The following is a 27,296-nucleotide window of genomic DNA, read 5'->3' on the forward strand; positions in this document are numbered from 1 at the left end:
TACCGATTTTAAGAGTCTCCAAATTAGCCCACTGAAAAATATGGCCTGGTAGAGTCTTACATATATTAGATAGTCTACATGAAACGGTCCCTCCGTAATGGAACATACAAACCACTTACCGAAACCAAGGAAGTTTTGGTACAAGTTCACAGAGCAGAAATTTAGATATCTCCAAATGTATGCCTAAGTATAGTTGGAGTTTAACCAGTTAACATCCACAGCCACAGAGTACTGGTGAGATTCCAATAACATTATTTGTTATTTTTTTTAAATCACAGGCACTACCACAGCATGGATGAATTCAGCCATTATGATCTTCTGGATGCCACCACGCATAGAAAAGTTGCTGAAGGACATAAAGCCAGTTTTTGTCTGGAGGACTCCTCTTGTGATTATGGGTATTATAGAAGATATGCTTGCACAGCACATTCACAGGTACACGAAAAACCTTTAATATTATACAGTTATGAAACAAATCAATGATTCTTAGAAATAGCTTTAATCTGTGTTAGTTGTGGCTCAGTTGCTAGCATACTGACCTGAGTTAGAAAGCTGTGGGATGAAGTCCCACTCTATATTTGAGCACAAAATTCAAGACTGACAGTCCAGCGGGACAGATTGGAAAGTATTGTACTGTCAGAGATATTGTATTTCAGATACAGATTAAATCAAGGGTCTGTCTCTCTTCTGAGGTGAATGTTTTGAAAATGAGTGGGAGAATTATCCCCTGTGTCCTAGCCAATGAACCAATGACACAAAAATTGTTTGGTCATTGTCACATTGCTGTTTGCAGTAGCATGCTGTGCACAAATTAGCTGTTGGGTTTCCTACATTAAAACAATGAACACACGTCAATGTACTTAATTTGGCTTAAAGCCCTTTGGGATATCCTGTGGTGATGAAAGACTCCAAAGGAATTAAAGTAATTCTTTATGTGTTAAGTAGAGAAAATACCACCAAGTTGATGTGGAAACGTCAAGTTGGATCCCCAGAAAATTGATCTTGAGACCGCTACCTTTTTCAATTTACGACAATATTCAATATCCTACTAATGTATATAAAATCGCATTAGGTAGAGCAAGAAAAGGATTTGCAAGGATTCCAGAAAGTGCACATTGTACAATTGCTGATTTTCTGCTTTTCTTTTTATTTTTTTTCTCTTCCATCATTTTTCTGTTGGATGTGGACCTCACTCCTCATGGACTTGAAACGTTAACTCTATTTGTCTTCCACCAGATGCTGCCAGACTTGCTGAATTCTTCCAGTACTTTGTTTATATTTCCAATGTCTAGCATCTGCAAAAAGATTTTAATTTTATTAAAGGACAGTACATTTCCTTTCCTAGAATACATTAGTGAACCAGATGGTCTTTTACAATAACCTATGCTAGTCTCATGGCACCATTACTAAGACTAGCTTTCAATTTCCAATTCATTAATTAGCATGGGCCTTGGGATTCCTGCTCTATTGACAGTACCACTGCTCCACTATCTAGTATATTATATGTGTATTTCTGTACATTACTCAGAGCTTAGCTTTTCTCAAAGCCGATTTTATTTTAATAAATGATATTGCAGCTTGCAATTTAAACAATTATTCTTTATGTGTTTTCTTTGCATATACTTTAAACATTGAACAAGAGAATCAGGTCAAAATGGTTAATGGAATTTAATTTAGCAATATGTTTGGAATTCCTAGAATTAGCTTGACAGAAGAAAAGTATCATGTTCTTTGGATAAATAGAAAAGGTCTACAACAGTTCTGAGATGTCGACTTGCATTGCTGTCATGCAGTTAAAAAATACCATTTTTACAATGTAGGCTTTTATACCAGTGATTTGCTTAATTTTGTAATATAGTAAGGCTTCCCATAATTCATGTGGGGTTTTACATTTTCAAAAAACAACTGAACGATTGCTTAGGTTTTACATTTTCAAAAAACAAATTAACGAATTCTTAGCCAGAATCTTTCCTCCTGAACTATTTTTATCTGGATAAAGAATGTACATGAATATTATTCTAAGATTTACTTTTGCAGCTAATCAGCAGTGGGTGGGGAAGACCCATGCAAGTCAGTGAGAGCAAAATTGCTTCAATTATTTGTAGAGGACTTACAGAATTTCTTCAACTTCAGTATGGCTGTAAGGAGCTTGGCCTGATGGACATTGAACATCAGCAACTCTACTTACTCCTATCATTGACTAAAACTAACACTATTGGTAGAAGCAGGGAACCACATTTGTTTGTTATTTTGCTGCTAACTCAGGTGTTGGTTTTGATATAAATTTTTCTGAATCCATTACTTGTACAGGATCATTGTAGCACATTTGAGAGTACGCCTATGAATGCTACATGTTGTCACCATCAAAACAAAAATATAATAGAGCATAGTATTCATTCGGCTTAAGTTAATGTTACATACATAAGATAGTATAAAAATAGAAAAGTACTTACATGAATTTCCTATGAACAAAAGTGAATTGTAAAATAGTACTCAATTCTCTATTGTAGTCTTTAGGTGTCTTGTCAAGAAATTTTAAAAGAAGAACACTGGAAATCACATTTTATAGAAATATGGAGATAAAATTTATTAGTTAATTCAAATTATTTAACTTTTACTGTCAGGTACAAAAGAGCTTTAATAGAAAGTGACCCACCCTACCATGCTTGCACTTCTGTCAGTTACTGCCATTCAAATTAATCAGCCAATTAGAAAGCCGAATGCCTGAACTTTTAGTGATTATCTTGCTGGACTAGCCGCACAGGTCATAAATACAAATTCTGCCAAAATTGTATTAACAGCTACATATGATGGCCATGAAAAGCTTCCTGATTGTCTTTAAATAAGCCAACTGGTTCAATAATGCCTTTCAGGCATCAGCCACTCTATTTAGCTTGACTCAAGTGAATTTTGCCTGTAGCACATATTGTTTTTAATGCCTTCAATTAGAGCTGGGCAATGTAACAACTCAAGTGTGTAGAAAAATTCTGCTGTTCCAGAACATCCCTGAAGGACAACTGACTGAATGCAAGGCTTCTCTAAATGGCTTGATTAAAAATGGGAGTAATTTGTCATGAGACATACAAAGTTTTATGGTTAAGAAAAAATACGTTCACAGCCTTTTCATAAAAATGCCATTAATTTACAAAAGGAAAGTTTAGTCAACCAAATTTGAAGCATATTTCTTAATATATTTATATAAATTGTATACTTTTCTAAAATTGACTTTGTGTTTGCAGGGATTGAGTCCAGGGTGTTACGATACCTACAATGCTGATATTGACTGCCAATGGATCGATATTACAGATGTTAAGGCAGGAAACTATATACTAAAAGTAAGTGATACTACACAGTCATCACTGAAGGGGAATAACATTATTGGAATTGTCACTGATGTGTTTTTTCCTCATTCAACAGGTTGCAGTAAATCCAAGCTATTTAGTGCCAGAATCAGACTACGCCAATAATGTTGTTCGTTGTGACCTTCGTTATACAGGCCATCATGCTTATACCTCGGGCTGTAGAATCTCACAGTAAGTGCTTGAGACATTACGTAAATCCTAGGTGTCACTTCTGATCCAAACCAATTTGGTGAAAGTGAAACTAAGACATATTTCTTTATAGATAGAGTTGATCAACTTTTCAGTCTTACAGCTCCATCCGCAGACCAGTTCTACATGTTTCCGCTTTTTGTTAATGCTTTCTTTCTATATGTAGAAGTGTTATTACAAACTTCTGAATTTTTTTGCCCCATCACCAAATCACCTAAGATTTTTAAAAAATCTATTAACCACCACCAGTAAATTGTTTTCCAACATTTCCCCCTTTTTTAAAATTGAACCTATTTTTATAATCAATTGGCTCAGAGATGTTATTATATGACTCTAGATCAAGTGGGACTTGAACCCAGTCCTCATGGTCCAGGGATAGGCACACTACCAGTGCACCACATGACAGCCCTGATATGTCTCTTTTATATCCACCCAGTCAATTAACCCCAACCAGCTGCATATTAACATTAGGTAATTTGTATACAAAAAACATCCAAATTGGTGTAAAATATGCTGTTACATATTGCAATTTTAGAAGAAAGGTATGACATTAAAAAACACTAATCCTTGATCCATTGCATTTACATCAGTAATTAGTATTCTTTATGCATATATGAAAGCAAAATAGTTTTAATCAATTTCCTTGTGAGAAGCAAGTAAAATATGAGAAACTAGTAAAGTAGATTGCAGTACTTCAAAAAAATTCTGAAGTTGTCATTGTACGCTTCAATATAATTAATCAGTCAAGAATTCACATGAGAACATATAATTAGACGAATATGCATTTAGCATTAGATCAGATCACATATATTTCTTTGTGTAGAATGACATTACAATATGTATTTTACTGGAAACATGTCATTGCTTTCCCTTACAACATCCTAAAACACACACACAGTGTATGTCATTGATTTGGCTAACTGATCATTATTGTGTCACTTCATTGTCTGGCATTAAATTAATGTGAACAGACAAATGTGTTAGTACTATATATAATGAGTGGGAAAGAACACCATTGAAATCCTAGGATTGTGAACAATTAAAACACTGGTATTCTGTTCCCAAAGGTAACATAAGTCTAACATTTTTGAATCTTGCTCAATTAGCAGAGAAATTGGAATGGAATCATGAATCGTTGCTACTTCTACCCAGACCAATTGTTGTAACAAATATTTCTATCATGCTATTGTATTTTATTCATTTATCTGCAGCCTATTCCACGTGCATAGGCAGGCATATTGTATTTATTATTCTTCTGTCAGGACTACACTGTACATGTCTAATCCTAAATACCATTGTTGCACTGCTCCCCTCACTCTGTCCCTTTTTCCTGCCAACCCTTCGCCTCCACATGTTAAAATATCTCTCTCTCTCTCTTAAGTTTAAATGATATGCGGTTCCTCTTCTACGTATGTGTTGATGTAATTCAAATAAAATAATTTGATTTTTTTAAAAATGTGTAAGATACTTATGAAGTTAATAATGAATTCCCTCTCTTAAAAAATGCAATACTAAACTGGCCTAAGATGGACTTTAGAGACAGAAGTATGTATTTTATCAATACCAAAGATTATATTGAAGGTAATTATTGTATAGGATCACTTCGGATAGGGGAACAAGACAGCCAAGTGTATAAAGTTTGTTTTTTTTTAACTGTAGATATATATTGTTGGAGAAAAACAGAAGTGGCACTACAACATTAGAACTATTTCACAATTGTTATAAAATCATGGTCCTTACTGTATGAGAACGCCAGGAAATGACAATTTACAATATCAAATTATTTTATTTATTTGTACAGATATCTTGCACCATTGTTTTCCTAATTCTGGGTTTACTTACTATTTAATGTATACATTTTGTAGAATATCCTACTCTTAACACTGAATACTCCCAACAGGCCCTCAGCCCTTAAAGTTGAGCAATAAATGCTGGCCTATCCAACAATGCTCTCATTCCATAAATGAACTGTTCTAAAAAAAAATCACTCCCCAGAATGCATCTTATTTGCCACTGCAAATTAGGCAACTAGGACAGTCTTGTGAGAATTCTTTGCTGGTTTTCCCTGGTCCAACTGTTATGTTGGCTCATGTCTGGCAAAACAACATTTTCTTTTCAAATTTGTTAATGGGACATGTGCATTACTGGCCAGATCAGCAATTATTGCCAATCCTTAATTTCCCAGAGGGCAGTTAAGAGTAAACCACATTGCTGGGGATCTGGAATCATAGATAAGGATGGCAGGACATTAGTGAACCCATGTGGGTTTTTACAAGAATCAACAGTATACCTCAATCGTCCATTTCAATCGGCCCCACTACTGAATTTTTATTGAGTTATGTCCATAGCTCTACTGACTTTTATAAACTTTACTCATCACAATTGATGTCTTGATCACATGAAGCATACTGAGTCAAATTCATTACTGTTAGGAACTTTCTGGATTACTGTTGTGAACTATTATTGTTGCTTCCATTCCCATCCAGCAGTCATTGTTTAAGCCCCTTTTTGAAAAGTCTCTATAATTGCATGCAATTCCTCCTCTCTGACCTTTCCTTCTTCTGGTGCTAGCTTTCCTCATCACTGAGTTCTCCTTTTGACTTTTATTCCATCACAACTCCAGTTTTGGATTGGAGCTCTAATATGGTAAGGACCATGATTGTGAAATATTTCAAACAAATGTTGCAGGCAGTGTTACTTCTGCTCCACCCAGATATATCCACTGTTAGAAAAGTAAACTTTATACACTCAGCTGTCCTGTTTCTCTGTCCCCATTGATCCGATATAATCATTACCTCCACTGTAATCTTTAGTACTAGTAATATGTATCACAAAAGCTCATTTGGGCCAGTTCATTGTTGCAAGCTAAAACAAAGTACAAAGGATTTTTGGAAATAGCTGATGAATATCTCCACTCTCTGGTCCTAATATTTTCAAAATTACCTTCAAGATTTGCATCCCTCAATTTATCTGTATTACATACCAATATCTATCTTGCTTCCAGCTGACATGACCTCCTTTTTGAACTTTTTCCAAGTTTATCACATCTCTAAATAAAAGGATGCTTTTTGCTTTTGCATGAGTACGTTCTCCAAAGTTATGGAGGCAGTTTTCAACTCTCAAATTATCCATCACTTTGAAAGTTTTGGCCTAATCCCTGTTGTCACTGTTAGTTCTAAAGAATTTCTTATACAATCATCTACTTTTGCAGAAAAAGAATACTATTTGTCTGCTATGTTATTCTGTTAATTTTGTTTCTGATGCAGTGCCCAGATCTTTGTAATGATCATCAATTACTTTCATTGTAAATAATTAAAACATGCATTTCTCTTAGGAACAGGAGTAGGCCATTCAATCTGTTCTGTTATTCAATCAGATTATGACTGATCTGTGACCTGACTCCATATGCCAGCCTTTGGCCCATATCCCTTAATAAGTTTGCTGAACAAAACATTATCTTTCCCAGGTTTACAAATGACAACTGGTATAACTCTGGCCAGTTTCTTAACTTAATCAATTGGATCTTTTAGTCAAATTTTTCTACAGGTCGAATTTTACATTTCCCTGTTGGGGGGTTTTCAGATGGAGGTGGGGCTCTGTAAAACTCTTGCTTGTCCGTCGCACCAGTCTCCCGCCCATCCTGATCTCTCTGTCATGTGTCGATAGCACTAGGTCACTTGGTATATCTGCATGCATGCTAATTATGCTGTTAACTGGCCAATCTATTACATGGTCAATCCATGACCATGTAAGGGCTGTTTCCTGCCAAGATCTCATATGTTCAAGCTGGGAGAAGTTCAGCAATGGAGGGGTGTGTGCTCTGAAAGTGACCCTCCTCAAGCCTTAAATAGGAATTGTGAGGGGGACTCCACTTACAGCCTATCATCATCAGGCCCCCCATCCCCTACATGGTCTGATCCTTATAGATGCTCCCTTCCAATTTGGTCTCTCCATGAACATCCCCACTTTTTTCTATCAAACGCCCGCCCTCCTGTCCAAGAGACCTGCACTTACCAAGATCTGGGATTTAGACTCTGGGAACTGCTTATAGTCTCAATCCTGTCCACTGCACCTTCCAATAGTTGGGTCTTTTGAACTGTCAGCTAGTCAGATTGGCCAGCAGTTTTCTGGGGTGGGATTTCCTCCAGAATCTCCTTGAGCATTTAACAGCTATGGGGCAGCTGTTATTGCTGTTGATGTATTCTCCACTAAATCTTTGAGTACCAGGCTTGGAAGCAGTGTCATCTGAAAACTTCATAGTTTCTTAGAATCGCTACAGTGCAGATAGATGCCATTTGGCCCAATGACCCTCCAAAGAGCATCCCACTATACCCGCACAACCTTGCATTTGGCATGGCTAATCCACCTAACCTGCACATCTTTGGACTGTGGGAGGAAATGGGAGCACTTGACAGAAACCCATGCAGGCAGAAGGAGAATGTGCAGACTCCACACAGCCAGTTAACCGAGCTGGAATCGAAACCACGTCCCTAGCACTGTGCTAACCACTGTGCCACCATGCCACCGCGGCCCACGTTTCAAAGTTTGAAAATAATTCAATTGGTACCTTAGGAATTTAATTTCTTTTATAAAATAGTGATTATAAATAATAAACCACGTAGAAGTGATTCGCAGTATTGCATTCTAAATATTAGATAAAAGTTTAGAGTAAGATATCTTATTTTGAAAGAGACTATTTTATGAAATATAGCACTACCCTTCACTTAGAAATGCTCTGTGAGTTGCAGAAAGCATCTTCATTTCCTTCCATTTTTATACCTTGTTGGAGCTCTTGGCTGCTGTACCTCTTAACTAGTTATAATGATGGGATAGTCTGAGCAAGTTTGTTTTCTTTTTAACCGTAACTGCTATGCAATAAGCTAGTTATGGGCCTGTAAGTGGCACTGATTCTTTGAAATCGTCAGATGCAAGAGCATAAAATAGATTGAGATTGATGAAAGAGTATTCAAACCGTTGAAGCTAATCCCTTTAATATTTAAAATAGTCCATTTTAATGCATCAAATGTAAAAAAAAATTCTTCTGTACTTCTGTGCTTTTCAAATTATCCCAAGAAATTATGACTCTTTAAATCAATATATTTTCACATTGACAGCTTCATACTTTCTTCTGGCCTAGAAACCGATATCCATTTCAAGCCTACCGACTCCCACAGCTACCTAGAATACACCTCCTCCCACCCACCTTCCTGCAAAACTGCCATCCCCTATTCCCAATTCGCCTCCGCCACATCTGCTCCCAGGATGAGGCATTTCACTCCCGTACATCTCAGATGTCCTCGTTTTTCAAGGGCCGCAACTTCCCCCAGTGGTCGAGAACGCCCTCCACTGTGTCTCCCGCATTTCCCGCAACTCATCCCTCACACCCCGTCCCCGCAATAACAACCAAAAAAGAATCCCCCTCGTCCTCACGTACCACCCCACCAACCTCCGGATCCAACGCATCATCCTCCGACACTTTCGCCATCTGCAATCCGACCCCACCACCAAAGACATCTTTCCCTCCCCACCCTTATCTGCTTTCCGGAGGGACCACTCTCTCCGTGACTCCCTTGTCCGCTCCACACTCCCCTCCAGCCCCACCACACCCAGCACTTTTCCCTGCAACCGCAGGAAGTGCTACACCTGCCCCCACACCTCCTCCCTCACCCCCATCCCAGGCCCCAAGAAGACTTTCCACATCAAGCAGATGTTCACCTGCACATCTGCTAATGTGGTATACTGCATCCGCTGTACCCGTTGAGGCCTCCTCTGCATCGGGGAAACCAAGCGGAGGCTCGGGGACCGCTTTGCAGAACACCTACGCTCGGTTCGCAATAAACAACTGCACCTCCCAGTCGCGAACCATTTCAACTGCCCCTCCCATTCCTCAGCCAACATGTCCATCCTGGGCCTCCTGCAGTGCCACAACGATGCCAGCCGAAGGTTGCAGGAACAGCGACTCCTATTCCGTTTGGGATACCTGCAGCCCAATGGTATCAATGTGGATTTCACAAGCTTCAAAATCTCCCCTCCCCCTACCGCATCCCCAAACCAGCCCAGCTCGTCCCCGCCTCCCTAACCTGTTCTTCCTCCCACCTATCCCCTCCTCCCACCTCAAGCCACACCCCCATTTCCTACCTACTAATCTCATCCTGCCCCCTTGACCTGTCCATCCTCCCTGGACTGACCTATCTCCTCCCTACCTCCTCATCTACACTCACCTTTACTGGCTCCATCCCCGCCTCTTTGATCTGTCTGTTTCCTCTTCACCTATCTTCTCCTCTATCCATCTTCTATCCGTCTCCCCCTCTCTCCCGATTTATTTCAGAACCCCCTTCCCCTCCCCCATTTCTGAAGAAGGGTCTAGGCCCGAAACGTCAGCCTTCCTGCTCCTATGATGCTGCTTGGCCTGCTGTGTTCATCCAGCTCTACACCTTGTTATCTCAGATTCTCCAGCATCTGCAGTTCCTACTATCACTGTAAATAATGTGTTTGGATAAGAACAAAATTGACCTGAACTTTTCTTTTCAGATACTAACTTCATAAAGAACAAAGTGTGTTTAAGAATGGATTGAATCAGTAAAATTGACAAGTCACAAATAAGTCAAGTCAAGCTTGAGTCTACTTGGCACCATTTCAATTTCAACAGCCCCAAACAGGTATTATTTGCAGGAGATGCTGAAATCTATGAGAACAAATGTTTTAAAACCCGTAACACTGTGACTGGGATCTCTGGAAACAATCTTTACTATTATAAATTTTGACATTTTTACTCATTCACTACACATTGCCATTGTGATGTCACTTGTTACAGTTAACATCCATTTTGCTTAGATGCATTCTCCCAGGACCAAGGATTGCAATGGGAATAATGCCAGATGGTATCTTATTACTGAATGAAAGAATGAACGTTTGGTATGATTAGACTGTATGTAACCTGTTGTGATAGACACTTGAGAATAAATAAGCGCATGACTATTCTAAATCATCCATTCCAAAATTGTTTTATGTCATGGCAACCAGGTTACCACCATGACAGAATATCGTAAGACAGGGCATATATCATAAAAAAGTGGATGAGCTAGAAAAAGACATGTGATTATGCACAATACTGTGTTTACATTTAACAGTGATCCAATTACATTCCACTGTTTCATTCCAAACAACGAATCCTTGGTTTGTTGCAGGATGATTGCCTTGTTAACATGCACATATAACTAAGCACGTTATAATTACAGTGAAAACATGAGAACTGTTTCTGTCTGTTGTTGTGCATTGATGCGCCAAAAAGATGTAGAAAATTAAGTGCTACTGCAATGCATTTGAGATCTTCAGAGACCCGTTAATATATGTTTTATGTACTATTTGACCCCAAATCATCATTGGGGTCACTTCAATTGGTTAAGGGCTTGTATGCCTTTTTGTAAATTTGAGCCTGACCTCTTCATCAGAAGTTCCTCAATGAGTGGTTAAAATTTATTCCTGTGGAATAAATGTTAAAGGCATTTCATCTTTTTTTGTTCTACAATAAAAGCTGAGCAGAATTACAAATACAGTAACTAAAATCTAACTGTCTTTGTATAAAACTATGTAAATATGAACAAAAGAACTTAAGAATGAAGGAGCTTATGAATTCACACTTCCGTTTCTAAACATAATGCTCAACGGATGGTTTGTTTCTATCACTACAGTATCTCAGATTTTTTTTACTGTGGATGAAAATGGTTCCAAATCATAACAATTATTTAAAGTACAGCTTTTAAAAATTAGTAATGACAATGAAGTGTAGCTTTTGAGTTTAAGTTAATGTAAATTTTCATGTTTACATTTAGTGCAATCTTTGCTCATGCAAAAGTTTGACTGCTCCAGAAATAAATTCAACATATTTATCCTTATGGATAACTTCTGAAAATTAAGATTGCTAGCAAATATAAAAGATGAAGACTTACATATAATTAAATTATATTTGGAGAAAAATAAAACTGGATTAAAAAATCAATTCAACCACTAAAGACAAGAACTTATATTTGGAACAAATTAAAACAAAAATGGCTTCAGGTCTCTGGAATTAACTTGTAAAAGCCCTTTTGGGATTCCTGATCAGCTTCATGAATAGTGGCAACTATACAAATAAATGTGAAGAAATGCACCATCAACAAAATAATATAAAGCCTGAGGGTTTGATGTCACAATTATATAAAACACCAGCAACTCAGAAAACAGGGCAGATGCAGACTGAAGGCCATCTTTCATTCATATCTACCAAGTGCAGAGATAGTTAAAAGAACATGTACATTGGCTACTTACACAAATTGATGATTTAAACACAAATAAGGAAAGACACAAGGCACATTTGGGAGGGGGGTGTATATGGTTGTGGCCCACTTAATGAGGTGGAAGGGTAGCAGATGTGGTCCCTGACCCCTTTTTGATCTTACCAAGCTTAAAGTTTTGGCAACAAGGCCCACCATGGACAGCCTTTCCACCATGCTGCCAACTGAGCCTCTTAATTGGGGAGCAACAAAAACAAAACTGTGAAGGGTTGCTTGTAGGCTATGGGGGCCCCTGTATAATATTCTTTCCTGCAGTCTCCTCCCACTGTCATTCAGTTCAGATTAAGGGCTCAGCACTTTGCTGGGTGGGTGTCATACCAGCATGAGCAGTTACCACCTTCATTATGGTCCTGCTATCTCAATAGAGTTGCCAGCCTCTGATTGGCTGGCAGATTTTGGCAAGCCCCGTGATTCTTGATAGCACGAAGACCCACTGCTGTCCAGTCAACTGCCTGAACAGAACAAGGTGGCACGCGACCCCAGAAACAGGCAAATAGGAATCTCTCTGGTGTGCCTTCTGACAACCAAAATCGCTGTCATCTCCAGATGTTTTCACCAAAAGAATGGTGTATATTTATGAGTCTGAGTAACTATCACCCCGTTGACTGAATGCAAGTTCTGCAAAAATAGGTTGCATAAATTGTCTGGTTTATGTATAGCGTGAAGACTTTCTGTACACACTAATTTTGGCCTAGCAGGAGTACCCAGAAACTGTATACGTTTAATGAGCACTGATAAAAGTGATCCATAAAAATGATCCATTTTCTAATTTTAAAAACTTTCATTTGGATGTGACACCTAAACTCCTAAGTGACCCAACCCTTTTAAGTAATGTGTAAATGGTACACAGTTGCTGAGCTGAAACTGATTTGCCTGAAACATTGACATTGGTGATTGAATGCGTTTGCATTATTGGTTCGTGATGTTTGTTTTATTACCTGTATTTATTGCACATGATGAACTGAAACAATCTGCAGGGTAAGGCCTAAAGCTATACAGTGAATAGAACTACCAATACCAGAGTTCAAAATGAGAAGCAAAAAAGTCAATTAAAGTTTAATTACTGTTATGGATCACATAACACAAGAGACAGTTTGGTCTTTCATGGTATATCAGCTCTTTGCAAATGGTATTAAATTAGTCCCACTTCCCTGCTCTTGCCCCACAGTCCTGCACGTTTTCCTTTCCAAGTATATATCGAATTTCCTTAACTGCTTTTGAACCTGCCTCCACTATTGTTTCAGGCAATATATTCCAGTTCATAACAAGCTGCTATTTAAAAAAAACATTTTTCCTCTCCTCTGATTTCTTTCACTAATTATTTTAAATTTTGTCCTTTGATTATCAACTCTCCTGTCAGTGAGATGAGTTTTTTTTTCTTTATTTCCTCGATCAAAACTTCTCATAATTTCCAATACCTTTATTAGCCATTCTCCAAGGAGAATAATCATGGTTGCTTGTCTTTCATTCTTTGTATTATTCTAGTAAATCTTCACTGCACCCTCTCCATGGGTTTGGCATCATTCCCAAGATGTAATGTTCATTATACTCCAGCCATAGGGCCTAACTAGTAATTTATAAAGGTTCAGCATAATTGCCTTGCTTTTCTACATGAAACCTCTATTTATAAAAGCAAAAATCTCTCACTCTGGAAAATATTAGGGGAAATTATAACTGATTGCTCTCCACCTCTACCCCATTCTGCCTTTAAAATGGCTGTGCAAAGACATATATTCCATTCCCTCATTTTTCTAGGAGGCTTAAATCTGATGCAAGAGTTGTCTCAGCTCCCCTTCCTGAGATTTACCTCGTGGCACCAAGGTATTACCAAGCTACATTAGCTTGATCCACCTTACGTTTGTTAGCTGCACATCAGTGGGCAGATGACAGGAAGGACATAAGTAAGACCCAGCTGTAAAAATCATCTGAGGCCTCCCACAGCATCTCACAGATAATAAAGTGAATTTTAACTTCCTTTCTATGTCTGTTTCATGAAGGTCTGTATTTTCAAAGACGTTTAAATCATGCAGAAATCTTTCAATTGGCTATAGAAATTTCAGCACAGCCAGTAAAGAATTTAATTCCTGACAGTTTAATATTGTTAGTTGTAACGGCAATATTAATATTTACAGTACTCTAAGCATCATTTCCTTTGCACAACTTAAATAGTCTGTTCCAGTCAATCAACATTACCATTTCATCAGTATCAATGATGCACAGTTTGCAAGCAGTAGTATCACAATTAGCTGCTTAATGTTGAAATTTATTTTGAAAAATAATTAAGTTATCCATTTCACACTTCTTTAATGATATAGTCAAGATGAATTGTTCCAGATACAATGGTGTCAAAGATTTTGGACAGAAAGCCAGTGTTTTGAAAAAAACATCACAATATGGAAAAATATAATTCCCCTACATTGGTGTGCTGTTAGTGGATAAAGATACCATAGTTACTTATTCTGGTGATCCTTGTTAATAATTACAGTGCAACATCATTTTGGAAGATAAAGTTGCTTCTGCGGGGCTAACCAAGTATATATAAAAAACAAAATAGCTATATTTATTGACCCTTTTGGGGAAACGTTTCATCATAAGAAGCCCTAGCATGAATGCACAATTTTATAACAGTCAAGATTAATGGTAAAGGCTGTGGGCTATAATTGAATAAAAGAACAACTTCCATTGTAATGGGTTTTATTCTCAAAGATTTTCTATAATAAACATCTTAATACAAAAGATGCTATTTCAATTTGGAACTTAGTTACAAAGAAAAACTTGGTTCATATAAAATGCAAAGAAAATGCTATTGCTGGAAATATGCTCAGTGATAAGTTAAAAAAATGAAATGCCACTAAGTTTACAAGCCTGTTTTGGTGCTTATCACCATATATATCTGCTTTATGATGAATTTCATAATTTTTAGCTGCAGGTAATTTTTATTTCTAGAAATCATTGTATCTGTACTTGAAGCTTATAGTTACTGTAATAATTTGTAGATGGTAGATATGTAATGGTTATTGCAGATTTATAATCCAGAGTTATTTACCTATATCAGATTGTGAGACCTTAACTTGAATAAAAATGTTTTCAACTCGTGATACTGCTTCTTAGCTTTACTTAGAGACATCTAATTCACCCTCATATGTACACATAAATTCATATAAAATTGGAGAAGTGATTGAAATAGAGATCTTTGTAAATTAGGGTTTACATTCATCCCAGGTTCAGCAGTGATGGCAACAGCAGGCACTTAGTAATGATGATTTGTTCATCACTGCCAAATATAATAGCCTATGGCCACAATTTTCTGTTTTTGAGACAGATAGCTCACACATCACCATCGAAACCCAGTGAACAAAAGTCAACAGTGAGCTGACAGACTCAACAACAAACTTGCCCTGCAGCTATGACATGCTGGAAATGGTTTATATTTAGAGCAGAAGGGACTTTCACCCATTAGAAAGGAGGAAGAGCTATTCTCTCCAGCTCTCGACTGTTCCAACAGTCCCAACATTGCCAGAACTTGGTGATGGGCACTATTGAGACTGCATGTGGGCCCATGAGAAGGACTGAGAGATCTAGACTCCAGTTGTTGGGAGGGGAGAGGCTTATCCTCGGGGTGTTTCCCTAATGGGTAAACATTATAGTACCATGTGCTGCTTATTTTTATTTACAAAAGACTGGCAGTGCATCTTTTGAACAGTCTTCCAAGAGAACTTTAAGTTTCACTCACCATGGAATACCTAGAGCAAGTACCAGGAATTCATCATTGATTATTAATATCCTTATATTTGTTCATTCTGAAATCCTGCCCTGCCAAAGTTTGTGGACCACATCTATCAATAAATGTGTTTTTTTTTACTAACTGAAAAGCACTGAAGTTATTTTATTTGTTAAGATCATTATATATGCGTGTCTGTGTGTACTTATCAAGCATTGTAGGGCAGCCAATGCAATTAATTTTATCTGCAGCCATTTTGACGTTTTAGTTTTTGAGACCAGATAAAAGAGGTCAGAAGTGTGCGATACATTTTGCAATTGTCATTATAATGTGCCAGTGCCATTTTCAACTCATATCATTTCCAAAGTTCCGTGATGATGGGCTAGTGATGAGACTGTGACTGTACATGCATAGGAATTGTGGTTGTGGACCTGACATAGAGTCACCCTCCACCAGACCCAAGCAGCAGTGGACATAGCAGCCTCAAGTGTCTGAACAGATTTATTTGGGATTGCACAATGTATCTTTGTAGTATGAGGAAGGGGCAAGAAATGATGCCCTAAACAATGCTTGCTTCAAAACGGGTAGCAACTTGATCATAGTTAATGGAAATTCCATACCTGTTGTCAAAAGAAAAAGAGAACCAAATACAAATATATTAATTGGAATATGAGTTGAGTCAATATTTAGGCCTGAAAGGAGAAGTGTGCTGATCAAAAGGGAACTGAGACCATATAATATCAACATTGCTGCCCTCATTGAGACCTGTTGAGCTGAATAATTGCAGTTGAAAGAAGATGGTGCCAGCATGTACGTTTTGTACTAGGATTGTGGAGAAAGTGGGGGTCAGCATTTTGTGAAATTTGACATGCTATCTTGAAAACTTTCTAAATACAGTTGTTGGGCGCCTGATGATGGACTTTTGTTACCTTGTGAGAGATATGTCAACATTATTAAAATTTTGCACTCATCATGGAAAATACTGATGAATCCAAAAAATTGTTTTATCATGAAATGTACCACGTCGTCTTTGACTTTCTAGAATAGGTGCAAGTGACTACAATACATGCATTCTATTCCATTCCTGAAAGGGAATCATTGACAGAAATGATATGAGGGTGTGGGATATTGCTCTTTAGGATGTGTGCAGATTATCATCTGACCACCACCACACAGTCTTCACACTTCCAAGTGGAAGCAAAACCAGATGCAATATACTCTTAGTCTGAACACTGGCATCTGATTAGTGACAAACTGGTTTGCAGGAGGAATGCCAAAGCTGTTAATTTCACATATATTAAGAGGACAGCCAAACATGAATAAAACAAATGCATCAGAGTCATCCTATATCTGTAATTTTCAAATATACAAATCAAATTGTCAAATGCAGCTTAGAATGATGAAGTGATCATAATGCAATTGAATTCCCATCTTAAGTTTTAGAATGACATGCTTGAGTCAATAACAAAAGTCTTATTTGAAGATGGCTAATTAGTGGCTAGGAGGGGAACCACTTTCAACTTCTTCTCCAAGCCACGCGACATCCTGACTTGGAAATATATCATTGTTTCTTTAATGTCACTGAGTAAATGTCTTGAAACTCCCTTCCTAACAGCATTGTGGATCTCCCCACACCAAATGCACTGTGGTGGTTCAAGAACGCAGCTCACCACCAGCTTCTCAAAGGTAACCAAGGATGGGCAATAAATGCTGGAATCTATTAGCAAGAAAACATTAATAATACACGTCAAAATCATAGTTTGGTCACAAGGAGCCAACATAGAGTCATAGAGACGTATAGCATGGAAACAGACCCTCCAGTCCAACTTGTCCATGCTGACCAGATTTCCTAAATTAATCTAGCCCCAATTGCCAGCATTTGGTCCATGTTGCTCCGAACCCTTCCTATTCATATACACATTCAGATGCCTTTTAAATGTTGTAATTGTATCAGCCTCCACCACTTCCTCTGGCAGCTCACTCCATACACACACCACCTTCTGCATGAAAAGGTTGGCCCATAGGTCCATTTTAAATCTTACCCCTCTCACCTTGAACCTATGCCCTCTAGTTTTGGTCTCCCCCACCCTGGGGAAAAGACCTTGATTATCACCCTTTCTATGCCCCTCATGATTTTATAAACCTCTATAAAGTCATCCCTCAGCCTCCGACACTCCAGGGAATATAGAACCAGCTGATTCAGCCTCTCTCTATAGCTCAAACCCTCCAACCCCTTGGCAAAATACTTGTAATGTTTTTTATAAAAGGAAAATTAGTTTTGATAAAATGATTAGATATTTGAAGATGTAACCAGTAAGAAAGTCAAAGGGGAACCAGTATATATACCATACTTTGAGTCCAATGGTATTCAATAAAATGCCACATAGCAGGCAAGAAAAGGTTTCATAGAGTTGAGGGCTAGATATTAGCATGGATAGAGGATTGGTTAGTAGGCAGGTAGTAGAAAGTAGGGATAAACTGGGCATTTTCATGTACAAGACTGAAGTTATGGAGTGCTGTAATGATCAGTGCTGAGGTCTTGGCTATTTGTGATCCATTAACAAGGAAATCAAGATAACGCATCTAAGCTTTCTGAAGTTAGGTGGGAATGCACTACAGCCTGAGGAACTTTAACTCAGATTTGAGGAGCTGGAGCCTGAGCCAGTGATGTCATGCTACATCATTGAAACTTTGCCTCAGAGCGTGGTCCCATGCCTCAGACTAGTTAATTCAAATTTGGGTCTGTGACCAGGAACAGGTGCATGTAACTGATATTGATGCCAGTATGGGGATCCAAGGGATTGATCTTGAGGACCCTCAGTCTCTGCAATTGCCCAACAGTTACAAGATCTTGCAAATTGGATGAGAGTGGGGACTGCAGGGAGGATGAGTGAACTGACTGTATCACCAATTCCAAGATTATGAGCATCTCCTCAGGGCTGGTGATAAACTTTAAAAGGAAGGGAAGGGATCCATTTGTCACTGTCCAAATTGGAACTAACCATATTAATAGCAAAGGAGCTTCCAACAAAAGATTTTGACTAGTTAGGAGCTAATCTGAAAAGAAAACAGAACCCCCAAGGTTCTCAGAGTTACTGCTTTAGCCATGGGTAAACTGCATAGGGTAAATTACATCAAGAAGACAAATGCATGAAATGGGTTTCAGCTCATAGGACACTGGCACCAATATTGGGATAGAAGAGAGCTGTTCAGGTGGGATAGATTTCATTTGACATGTTTTGGGATAAGTGTCCCGGTGAATCAAACAACCAGGGCTGTAGAGAATATTTTACACTAATTAGAGGCAGGCAGGGTTTAAGAGAGAGGGAAAAAGATGGGTCTGTAATTGCTGGATTTATTATTACAAGCTTTCTTGAATAAGGCTGTACCATTTTCAGTTTCTTTGACTACTGGCACCTCCCCCTAAGTCTACAGAAGATGGAAAGATTATGGCCAGTGCCCCCACAACCTCCACTCTCACTTCATTCAAAATCCTTGGATACATTTCATCCAGTCCTGGTCCCTTTTCAACTTTAAGGACCAACGGTTTTTCCAACACTTCTTCCTTATCAGTTTTGAACCTGTTAGTGGCAGAGTTTCCTGTTGTATCACTGTGCCGGGTTAGCATTTCTCTCTTTGGTAAAAACAAATAAAAAATATTCATTTAAAACCTCAGCCATGCCCACTTCTCCAATGTGTAAATCCCTTTTCAGGTCTCTAATCAGCCTTACTCCCCCTTTTACCACTCATTATTTATATGCTTGTAAAAGAATATAGGACACATTTATGTTGGCTGCCAGCCTTTTCACATAACTCCTCTGTGCTTCTCTTATTTGCTTTTCCACCTCCACTCTGAATCTTCTGTACTTCTTTTGGTTATCAATTTTATTTTTGACCTGACACCTCTCATAAACACACCTTTTCGTTTGTAACTTAATTTCTACCTTTTTTGTCATCCAGGGATCTCTGGATTTGTTTGTTCTATCTTTCCCACCTGACTGTATGTAAGCTATATCCTCTTTGAATGTTGCCCACTGTTCAGTTACAGTTTTTCCCACCAATCTCTCATTCCAGTTAATCTTCCCCAGCTCCATTCTTGCTTCATTGATGTCAACTTTCCACCAATTGATTTTTCGGTGGATTGATGCTTGCCATTCTCCATCACCATTCTAAAACTTATGATATACTGATCAATGTCTCCAAAATGTTTCCCCACTGGCACTTGAGCTGCTTCATTCATCTCATTTCCAAGAACCAGGTCCAACAGTGCATCCTTTCTTATCAGCTTGGACACATACTGCTGTAGGAAAACCATTTGCACTCCAGGAATACTCATCCCTCGCTGCCCTTTACGTTATCAATATCCTGCCGTCCTCCCACAGTCCAAAGATGTGCAGGTTATGTGGATTGGCCTATTGTGTCCCGGGAATATGTAGATTTGGTGGATTGGCCAAGGGAAATGCAGAGTTACAGGAGTTGGGTAGGGGGGTGGGTCTGGATGGGATGCTCTTCAGAGGGGCAGTGTAGACTTGATGAATGGAATGGCCTGCTTCCACACTGTATGATTCTGTTAACTTACTATTGTCTATGCTGGTGCCAGTTGTGTCTTCGAGTATTTTGTGGATCCTGGCATTTTCCTGTACCATTCTTATTTCATTCCCACACCTTTGCCAAGTTAGTATAAAGTCCTCCCAATAGCATGAGCACAACGACCCACTACAGACTCAGTCCCAGCTATGTTCAAGTACAACCCATCTGGTTTGTAAAGGTGCAATCTTACCCAGATCTAGTTCCAGTGTCCTGGGAATCTAAACCCCGCCATTCTCGCTCCAGCAACACATTCATTTGCCTTATTCTCCTACTTCTGTGCTCGCTTGCACATGGCACTGGGAGTAATCCGGCAATTAATACATTTGAGGTTCTGTTGCTAAATTTCTATCCAGCTCCCTCAACTCTGCTTGCAGGATCACATTCCCCTTCCTATCCAAGTCATTGGTACCAACGTGGACCACAACCTCTGGCTGTTTACCCTTTCCCGGAAAAGTGTCCTGCAGCAGTTGTCCTTGTCCCAGGCGCCAACATACCTATCCTGTGACGGTGACAGAAATGCCTGTTTTTTTTCCCATAGCTAACGAATCCCCTATCACTATCACTCCTCCATTCTTATTACTCCCCTCCTGTACGGCCTAGCCACTCGCAGTGCCACAATGTGGCTCTGAACGGAACTCACTTGAGGAACCAATGCCCTCTTCAGTTTTTAAAACAGAAGACCAACTTGTGAGCAGGACCCTGCAGTACCTGCCGTATTTCTCTTGGACCATTCCCTCCTTCCTTGTCAGGGCAATGTGCAGAGGTTGTTTTCCCTGTGGGAGAGTCTTGGATGAGAGGGCCTAATCTAAGAGTAAGAGGCCACCCATTTAAAACAGAAATGGAAAGGAATTTTTCTCTCAGAGGGTACTGGATCTGTGGAACTCTTTACCACAGAGGACTGTAGATACTGGGTCATTAAGTATATTTAAGGTTGAGATAGATATTTAATCAGTAAAGGACTGAAGGATTATGTGGATAAGGCCGGAAAGTGAAACTGAGGATTATCAGATCATCCATGATCTCATTGAATGGCGGACCAGACTCGATGGCCCGAATGGCCTATTTCTGCTCCTATCTCTTATGGTCTAGGAGGCAGAAACAAAGAGGCTGCAAAGTATGAACAAGTTAAGTGAGTGGGCAAGGTGAAATATTGTCTGGGGAAATATACTGTCATTCACTTTAGGAGTAGGTGTAGGTCATTCTGCCCTTTAAACCAGCTCTGTCATTGAATAAGTAAATGGTGATCTGTGCTCTGAATTTTACATTCCTGACCTTTGACACCCTTGCCTCAAAAGAATCTATTTCTGCTTTAATTTTAAAATTGTGCCCTCTTGTTCAGAACTCAACCACAAGAGGAAACATCATTTCTACATCTACCTTGTCCAGGTCATTCAGGATCTTGATTTTTATAAACAGAAGTACAACTGATGTTTTTTTTCCATCAGCAAATCACCCATGGTATTTTTCATCTATTATCCATCACCTCTAAAATGACCCATATTTTCAATTAAATTAAACTTTGTCAAATACCTTCTGGAAAATACACAACAGGCTCCCTTTTATTCACAATGCATTCTAATTTTTCTAATTATCTTGAGTTTTTCCAAAAGCCCAGCAAAGGTAATATTTAGCAAGGGTATTGCAGACCAGGGGAGATAACAGAAAGGTAGGTAGGGAGAGAGGGTGGGGCTAAATGAAAATGGAGTTGGGACCATTTCAGGATCTCATAAACTTCAATCGAACCACCTAATCAAACCTAATCAAAGCATTCTATAAATTCCAGTGAAAACAAACCCAGCCTGTCCAATCTTTCCTCATTAGAAAAAAAACTCATTCATTCTCAGTATCAATCTAGAAATCTCCTCTGAAGGCCCACAAGCCGCATTTATGTTATTTCTTAAATAATGAGACTAAAAGAATTCACATAGTATTCAAGATGTGGTCTCACCAGTACCCTACATAACAGAAGCCTAGCAACTTCTACGTTCAATTTTTCTTGCAATCAAAGACCGCATTCAATTAGCCTCTTAATCACTTATTGCATTTGCATTCTAACATTTTGTAACTCATGCAACTGAACACCTCAATCTTTCTGCACCTTGCAACTCTACATTCATTCTCCAGTTCAGTAATACTCTGCTTTTGTATTCTTCCTGCTAAAGTAAACATCACTTTTTCCCACATTATACTCCATCTGCCAGATTGTTGCCCATTTATATAATCTATCATTTACCAGACTGCATCATTGTCACGTTGCTTTCATAACATACTTGCATACCTATTGATACATCATCTGCTAATTTATTCAGCATGTCTTCCTTCCCTTTTTTTTAAGTCATAGATATATAAAGTTGAGGACCTAGCACATACCCTTCAGGACTCTAATCATCACATCCTAACAATCTGAAAAAAAGACCCAATTGTGCATACTCTGTTTTTCTCCCCCCGGAATCCATACTAATATGTCATCGCTATCCCATATTCCAACTTAGCATAATAATCTTTTATGTGGTACCTTGTCAAATGTCTTCTGGAAAGTATATCAAGTGGCTTACTTTATTCACAATGCATTTTACTCCTTCAAAGATTTCTAATAAAACTTATTGATTTTCCTAATTACCTTGAGTTTTCCCAAATGTCCAGTTATAACCTCCTAAATGATCGAATCTAATATCTTTCCAAAACTGACGTCAAACTAACTGGCATATAGTTGTCTGTCCCCCTCTCTTCTAGAATCTAGGGATTCCGTAATTCTATGATTCTTTGCTGAAGACAGCAGGAGATTGACACAATCCCTGTTCAGTTTCTGAGAGAGTAGAGAGCTGCTGTATCTTAAACAGTTTGCAGGCCTTTGCCTCTGTATTGTTCTCATTGAAACTTTCAACTGCCGGGAGCCAATCAAAGCTGTTATCATGCTGACAACCCCTGGTCTATACAAGTAGTCCTAACTGAAAATCCAATCAAGAGTTTGTCTCTGGATGAAGCTTCTGAATGCACCCACGGTGCCTTTGGGTTTCAAATATCTTCCCCCACTGCTTGAACAAAGTAGCAGTGTAAACACAACTCACAATGAATTCCAGTAACTTGTTTGCCAAAGTGCAGCAACTCCTTCCATAGTCCTTGATTTGAAGCACTCCCTTTCCCCATTTTGATTTGCAATCCAATATAATGAAAAATAAAGACATGGTCATTACAGAGGAGACACACATTGTTTAACACTGACTCAGTTACTTGATTTTGACGTCTTCAGATAAAAATCTTTATGTCAATGCATGGCTTTGTTTATTCTATGAATCCCTTGAAACTTGCCTCATTCAGTGGTCAGGTAATGACTGCAGCCATTTTATGTGTCTGTTTCTTCCTTTGTAAAGACCATTTTAGTCCATAAAAGGGCTCAGGTAAATAGCCAGAAGTTGGACGATAAAATTTGATAGTCAATATTTACGACTATCATAACGGCAGATGATGGAAGAGGGAACCAGCTGTAAGTGGAAGAGCATTTCCTCACTGATACTGTCTATTCTATCTATGAGACCGTCTTCTTTGATTAGTTGTTCCCATGACTGAATTTTGGGGGTGAATTTTCCTGTCTTCCCTGTGTATTTTGAGTACTGGTAGATAAACAGAAAGCATTTTACTTGCTGGGGAAATCTAAAACATGTGGGGAGCAGTCTCAGAATAAGGAGGCTGATGATTTAGGACTGAGGGCTGTAAATTTAGGATTCTTCATCCCAGTGAGTTGTGGATATATCCTTGAGGATATTCAAGGATGGGATGGATAGAATTTTGATTTCTCTGGGACTTAGCTGTATGGGGAATTTGTAGGCAAGTGGAGCAGAGGTAGTAAACCATGATGGTGTTCAATAGAACAGGAGGTTCGAAAGGCTGCATGGTGCCTTCCTGTTCTTCATGGTATTTTGGCATTATTTATTTTAGTGCAGAAAAGCGTTTAGTTTGGGGAGATGTTTCTAAATTATGTGGTTTTGCAAAATACAAGTCCTGAACCTGCCTTCTTAAACTTAAGGGTAGCAACAGAGAAACAAACACAGCTGTAAAAAATCTGTGGCTTATGTTTCTGGCCATGAGCCTTCTGCAAGTTGGGGAAATGTCAGTGTAGGCCAGAACATAAACATTGCAACGCTGATCCGTGTGGGTAGGTTATGGGACCAGTCTATTTGCAGCTTGAAGAAATAAAAGTTTGAATACACATACAAACAGATTCAAGAACATCATCTTCCCTGCTGTTATCAGACTTTTGAATGAATCTCTCAAATGTTAATTCTGATGTCTCTCTCTGTACCTTCTCTGTGTCTGCAACAAAGTATTCTGCACTCTGTTCTGCTATCCTGATGCATTTTGTATGGTATGATCTGCCCCTAAAGCATGCAAAGCAATACTTTTCACTGTATCTCGCTACACGAGACAACAATAAATCAAATTCAAATTCAAAACTCAGATACATTTCATTTTACTGTCTATTTCCTTTATTTATTTCCATCAATACCAATGTGACATTTAGGGTGATGGGAGAAAAAGAAAACTCACTTCTTGATGAGATATCCCCTACACCAGAGACTCTGTAAATATATCATTTATGTTATAAATTGCAGACATCTGAATTTAGGGGCAAACATTCAGCAGTTGAAGAAACAGTTACAATTAAGGTTTTCAGAACGCCATTGCCGCACAATTTATCTGTTTAGAGTTATCGCTGCTTCTTTGATTCCAAAGTACTACCCACAGCACACCCGCAAATATCTATGTGAGCTGGGCCATATACCATATTGGGTGGTGTGTGTTAGCTCACATGCAAGGACAATGTACCAGAAGTATGCAGGGTAGGCAGATCACAATGTTAATCAGTGTGCAAAACTGATTTGTCATCAGTGCTGTTACTTTACTTTTAAGCTGCATTCAATGCTCTGTCCTAAACCCTCATGATTGATATTGAGTTCACAAGCTGGTAGGACACCCTGCCCACCAATACTGTTTAAGGGGGTCTGTGAACATTTTCAGGTGAAGTGCTCACTGATTTATTTTGGCTCTTTCGAAGTATTCGAAGGGCCATACTTAAATTGGTCACATCTTCAGGGTGTGGTGTAGTCAGTGATGAAGGACTTAGTCCAGACTTCAAGAATTCTGCACAAAACACTTCTCCATTCAATGTATTTGCAGGCCAAGGAGAATGCAACATGACAGGGATAATACTCAGAGGCAACGAAGAACAAGATATGCTGTTGGAAGAAGGAGAGGCAGAATGGCTGTGAGATGTTTCTGTTTAGGTGGAAGGTGCTCACTAAGCTGGCCCCTGCTGTAGCCATGACTTCAACCTCAAAGCAGCCTAAAGACAGCATTGCCATAGTGACCACCATGGTGAAGGAGACCACAACCAAAGAATTCTTATGCAGTATCTCCTTCCAGGCTGCAGCAGGTGAAATTTGCCACATCTGTCAAATTTTCTGCATGAGCAGATAAGAAATCCCAAAAGGTAAAAAAGAGTTGAAGAGATTTCATTCATTTTTGTTGCACTTGTTCTATGGCGATAATACCTTTCCTAAGATAAAGAGACCAAAACTGTAGCACTCCAGGTGTAGTCTTACCAAGCTCCTTTCCAAGTGAAACAAGATTTTACTATTGCTGCACTCAAATCCTCTTGCAACAAAGGCTAACATACATCTTCCTAATAGCTTGCTGCACCAGCAAGTGACTTATCAACAAAGACACCTAGATTCTTCTGGACATCTACAATTTCTAACCTCTTTACCATTTAAGAAATAATCTGCATATCTGATTCTCCTACCAAAGTAGATAACCTCACATTTTTCTACATTGTATTCCATCTGCTAAATTCTTACCTATTTCTCCTGAAACTGCTTTACAATTTCCTCACAACACACATTCCCACTTAGCTTTATATCATTTGCAGATTTGGCAATGTTACATTTGGTCCCCACCTTCAAATCACTGATACATTTGGTGAACAGCTGGGGCCCTAGTACTTATCCTTGTGGTACCACTAATCACAGCCTGCCAACATGAGAGTTGTCCATTTATTCCTACTCTCTGTTTTCTGTCTGTTATCCAATCATTAATCTATGCCAGTATACTACCTCCTATCCTCAGTGCTTTAATCTTTCTAATTAGCCTCCTGTGACAGACTTTAGCAAAAGTATGTCGATCAACTCTCCTTTATCAATTTTGTTAGTAACAGCTTCCAAAAATTCCAACAAGTTCATCAAACACAATTTCCAATTCACAGCACCATTTCATATCTACCTCTCTCCTGCCACGCTGCTGTTGTCTCTGGTTAGACTACACCTTGCTCTGCAAGAGAGATGGAAGTGTATCAGTAAGAATGATACAATGCACTTAAGTGATACGGCTACCACCGTTTAATAGCTGACATATTCTACAAGCTGAGAGATGTGGGTGTGAGGCATTCAGCAGTGTTAAGTGTATGACAGTGAGCTAAAGCTATGAATGCTAGTTTATAAAATAACTGATAGGGATTGGGATAGGTGAAAGAGTGTGCTGCATTGGCAAGCTTCTGAAGCTAGTCCTTTCAATACTGAGATATGGCATTTCAAATTATAAAAAAGTAGGAGCAGAAGTAGGCCATTCAGACCACTGCCTGCTCAGCCGTTTAATGAGATCATGGCTGATAATCTTTAACTTCATTTCCTGCCTTTTCCACATAACCCTCAATTTCCGTTAGGGTTAAAAATCCATCTCAGCCTTGAATGTACTTAATGATCCAGCCGCAACAGCCCTCTGCAGTAAAGAATTCCACAGATTCATTACTCTTTGAGAGAAAAAATTCCTCTTTGTCTTAAATTTGTGACCTCTTATTCTGAGATTATGCCCTCTGGTCCTAGACCCTCCCACAAGGGAGAAACAATCTTCCCACATCTACCCAGTCAACTCCTCCTAAGAACCTTGTATATTTCAATAAGGTCACCTTTCTTCTTTTACATTCTAACAAGGACAGACCCAATCTACTCAACCTCTCCTCATAAGGCAATCCTCCATACCTTGAATCAGCTCAGTGGATCTTCTTTGGACTGCCTCCAATGCCAAAATAATCTTCCTCAGATAAGAGGC

General features: G+C 38.8%; 1 protein-coding gene across 2 annotated transcripts in view; it reads left to right on the forward strand.

Moving 5' to 3' along the window:
- The window catches only part of LOC109932236 (protein-lysine 6-oxidase-like), a 37,605-nt gene extending 10,715 nt beyond the window's left edge, over positions 1 to 26,890 (forward strand). Inside the window, exons 4-7 of one of the 2 annotated variants that reach the window (XM_048619028.1) lie at positions 279 to 435; positions 3,240 to 3,335; positions 3,418 to 3,533; positions 25,371 to 26,890. In XM_048619028.1, coding sequence (XP_048474985.1) covers positions 279 to 435; positions 3,240 to 3,335; positions 3,418 to 3,533; positions 25,371 to 25,512 — 511 coding nt within the window. In that variant the 3' untranslated portion in view covers positions 25,513 to 26,890. Of the gene's footprint in view, positions 1 to 278; positions 436 to 3,239; positions 3,336 to 3,417; positions 3,534 to 10,082; positions 14,983 to 25,370 lie in introns of those variants that run through there. The other variant, XM_020531456.2, reaches the window with a different exon arrangement.
- Positions 26,891 to 27,296: the final 406 nt, after the last annotated feature.

This window comes from Rhincodon typus, chromosome 3 (genome assembly GCF_021869965.1).
Source record: "Rhincodon typus isolate 14 chromosome 3, sRhiTyp1.1, whole genome shotgun sequence".
Lineage (NCBI taxonomy): Eukaryota > Metazoa > Chordata > Chondrichthyes > Orectolobiformes > Rhincodontidae > Rhincodon > Rhincodon typus.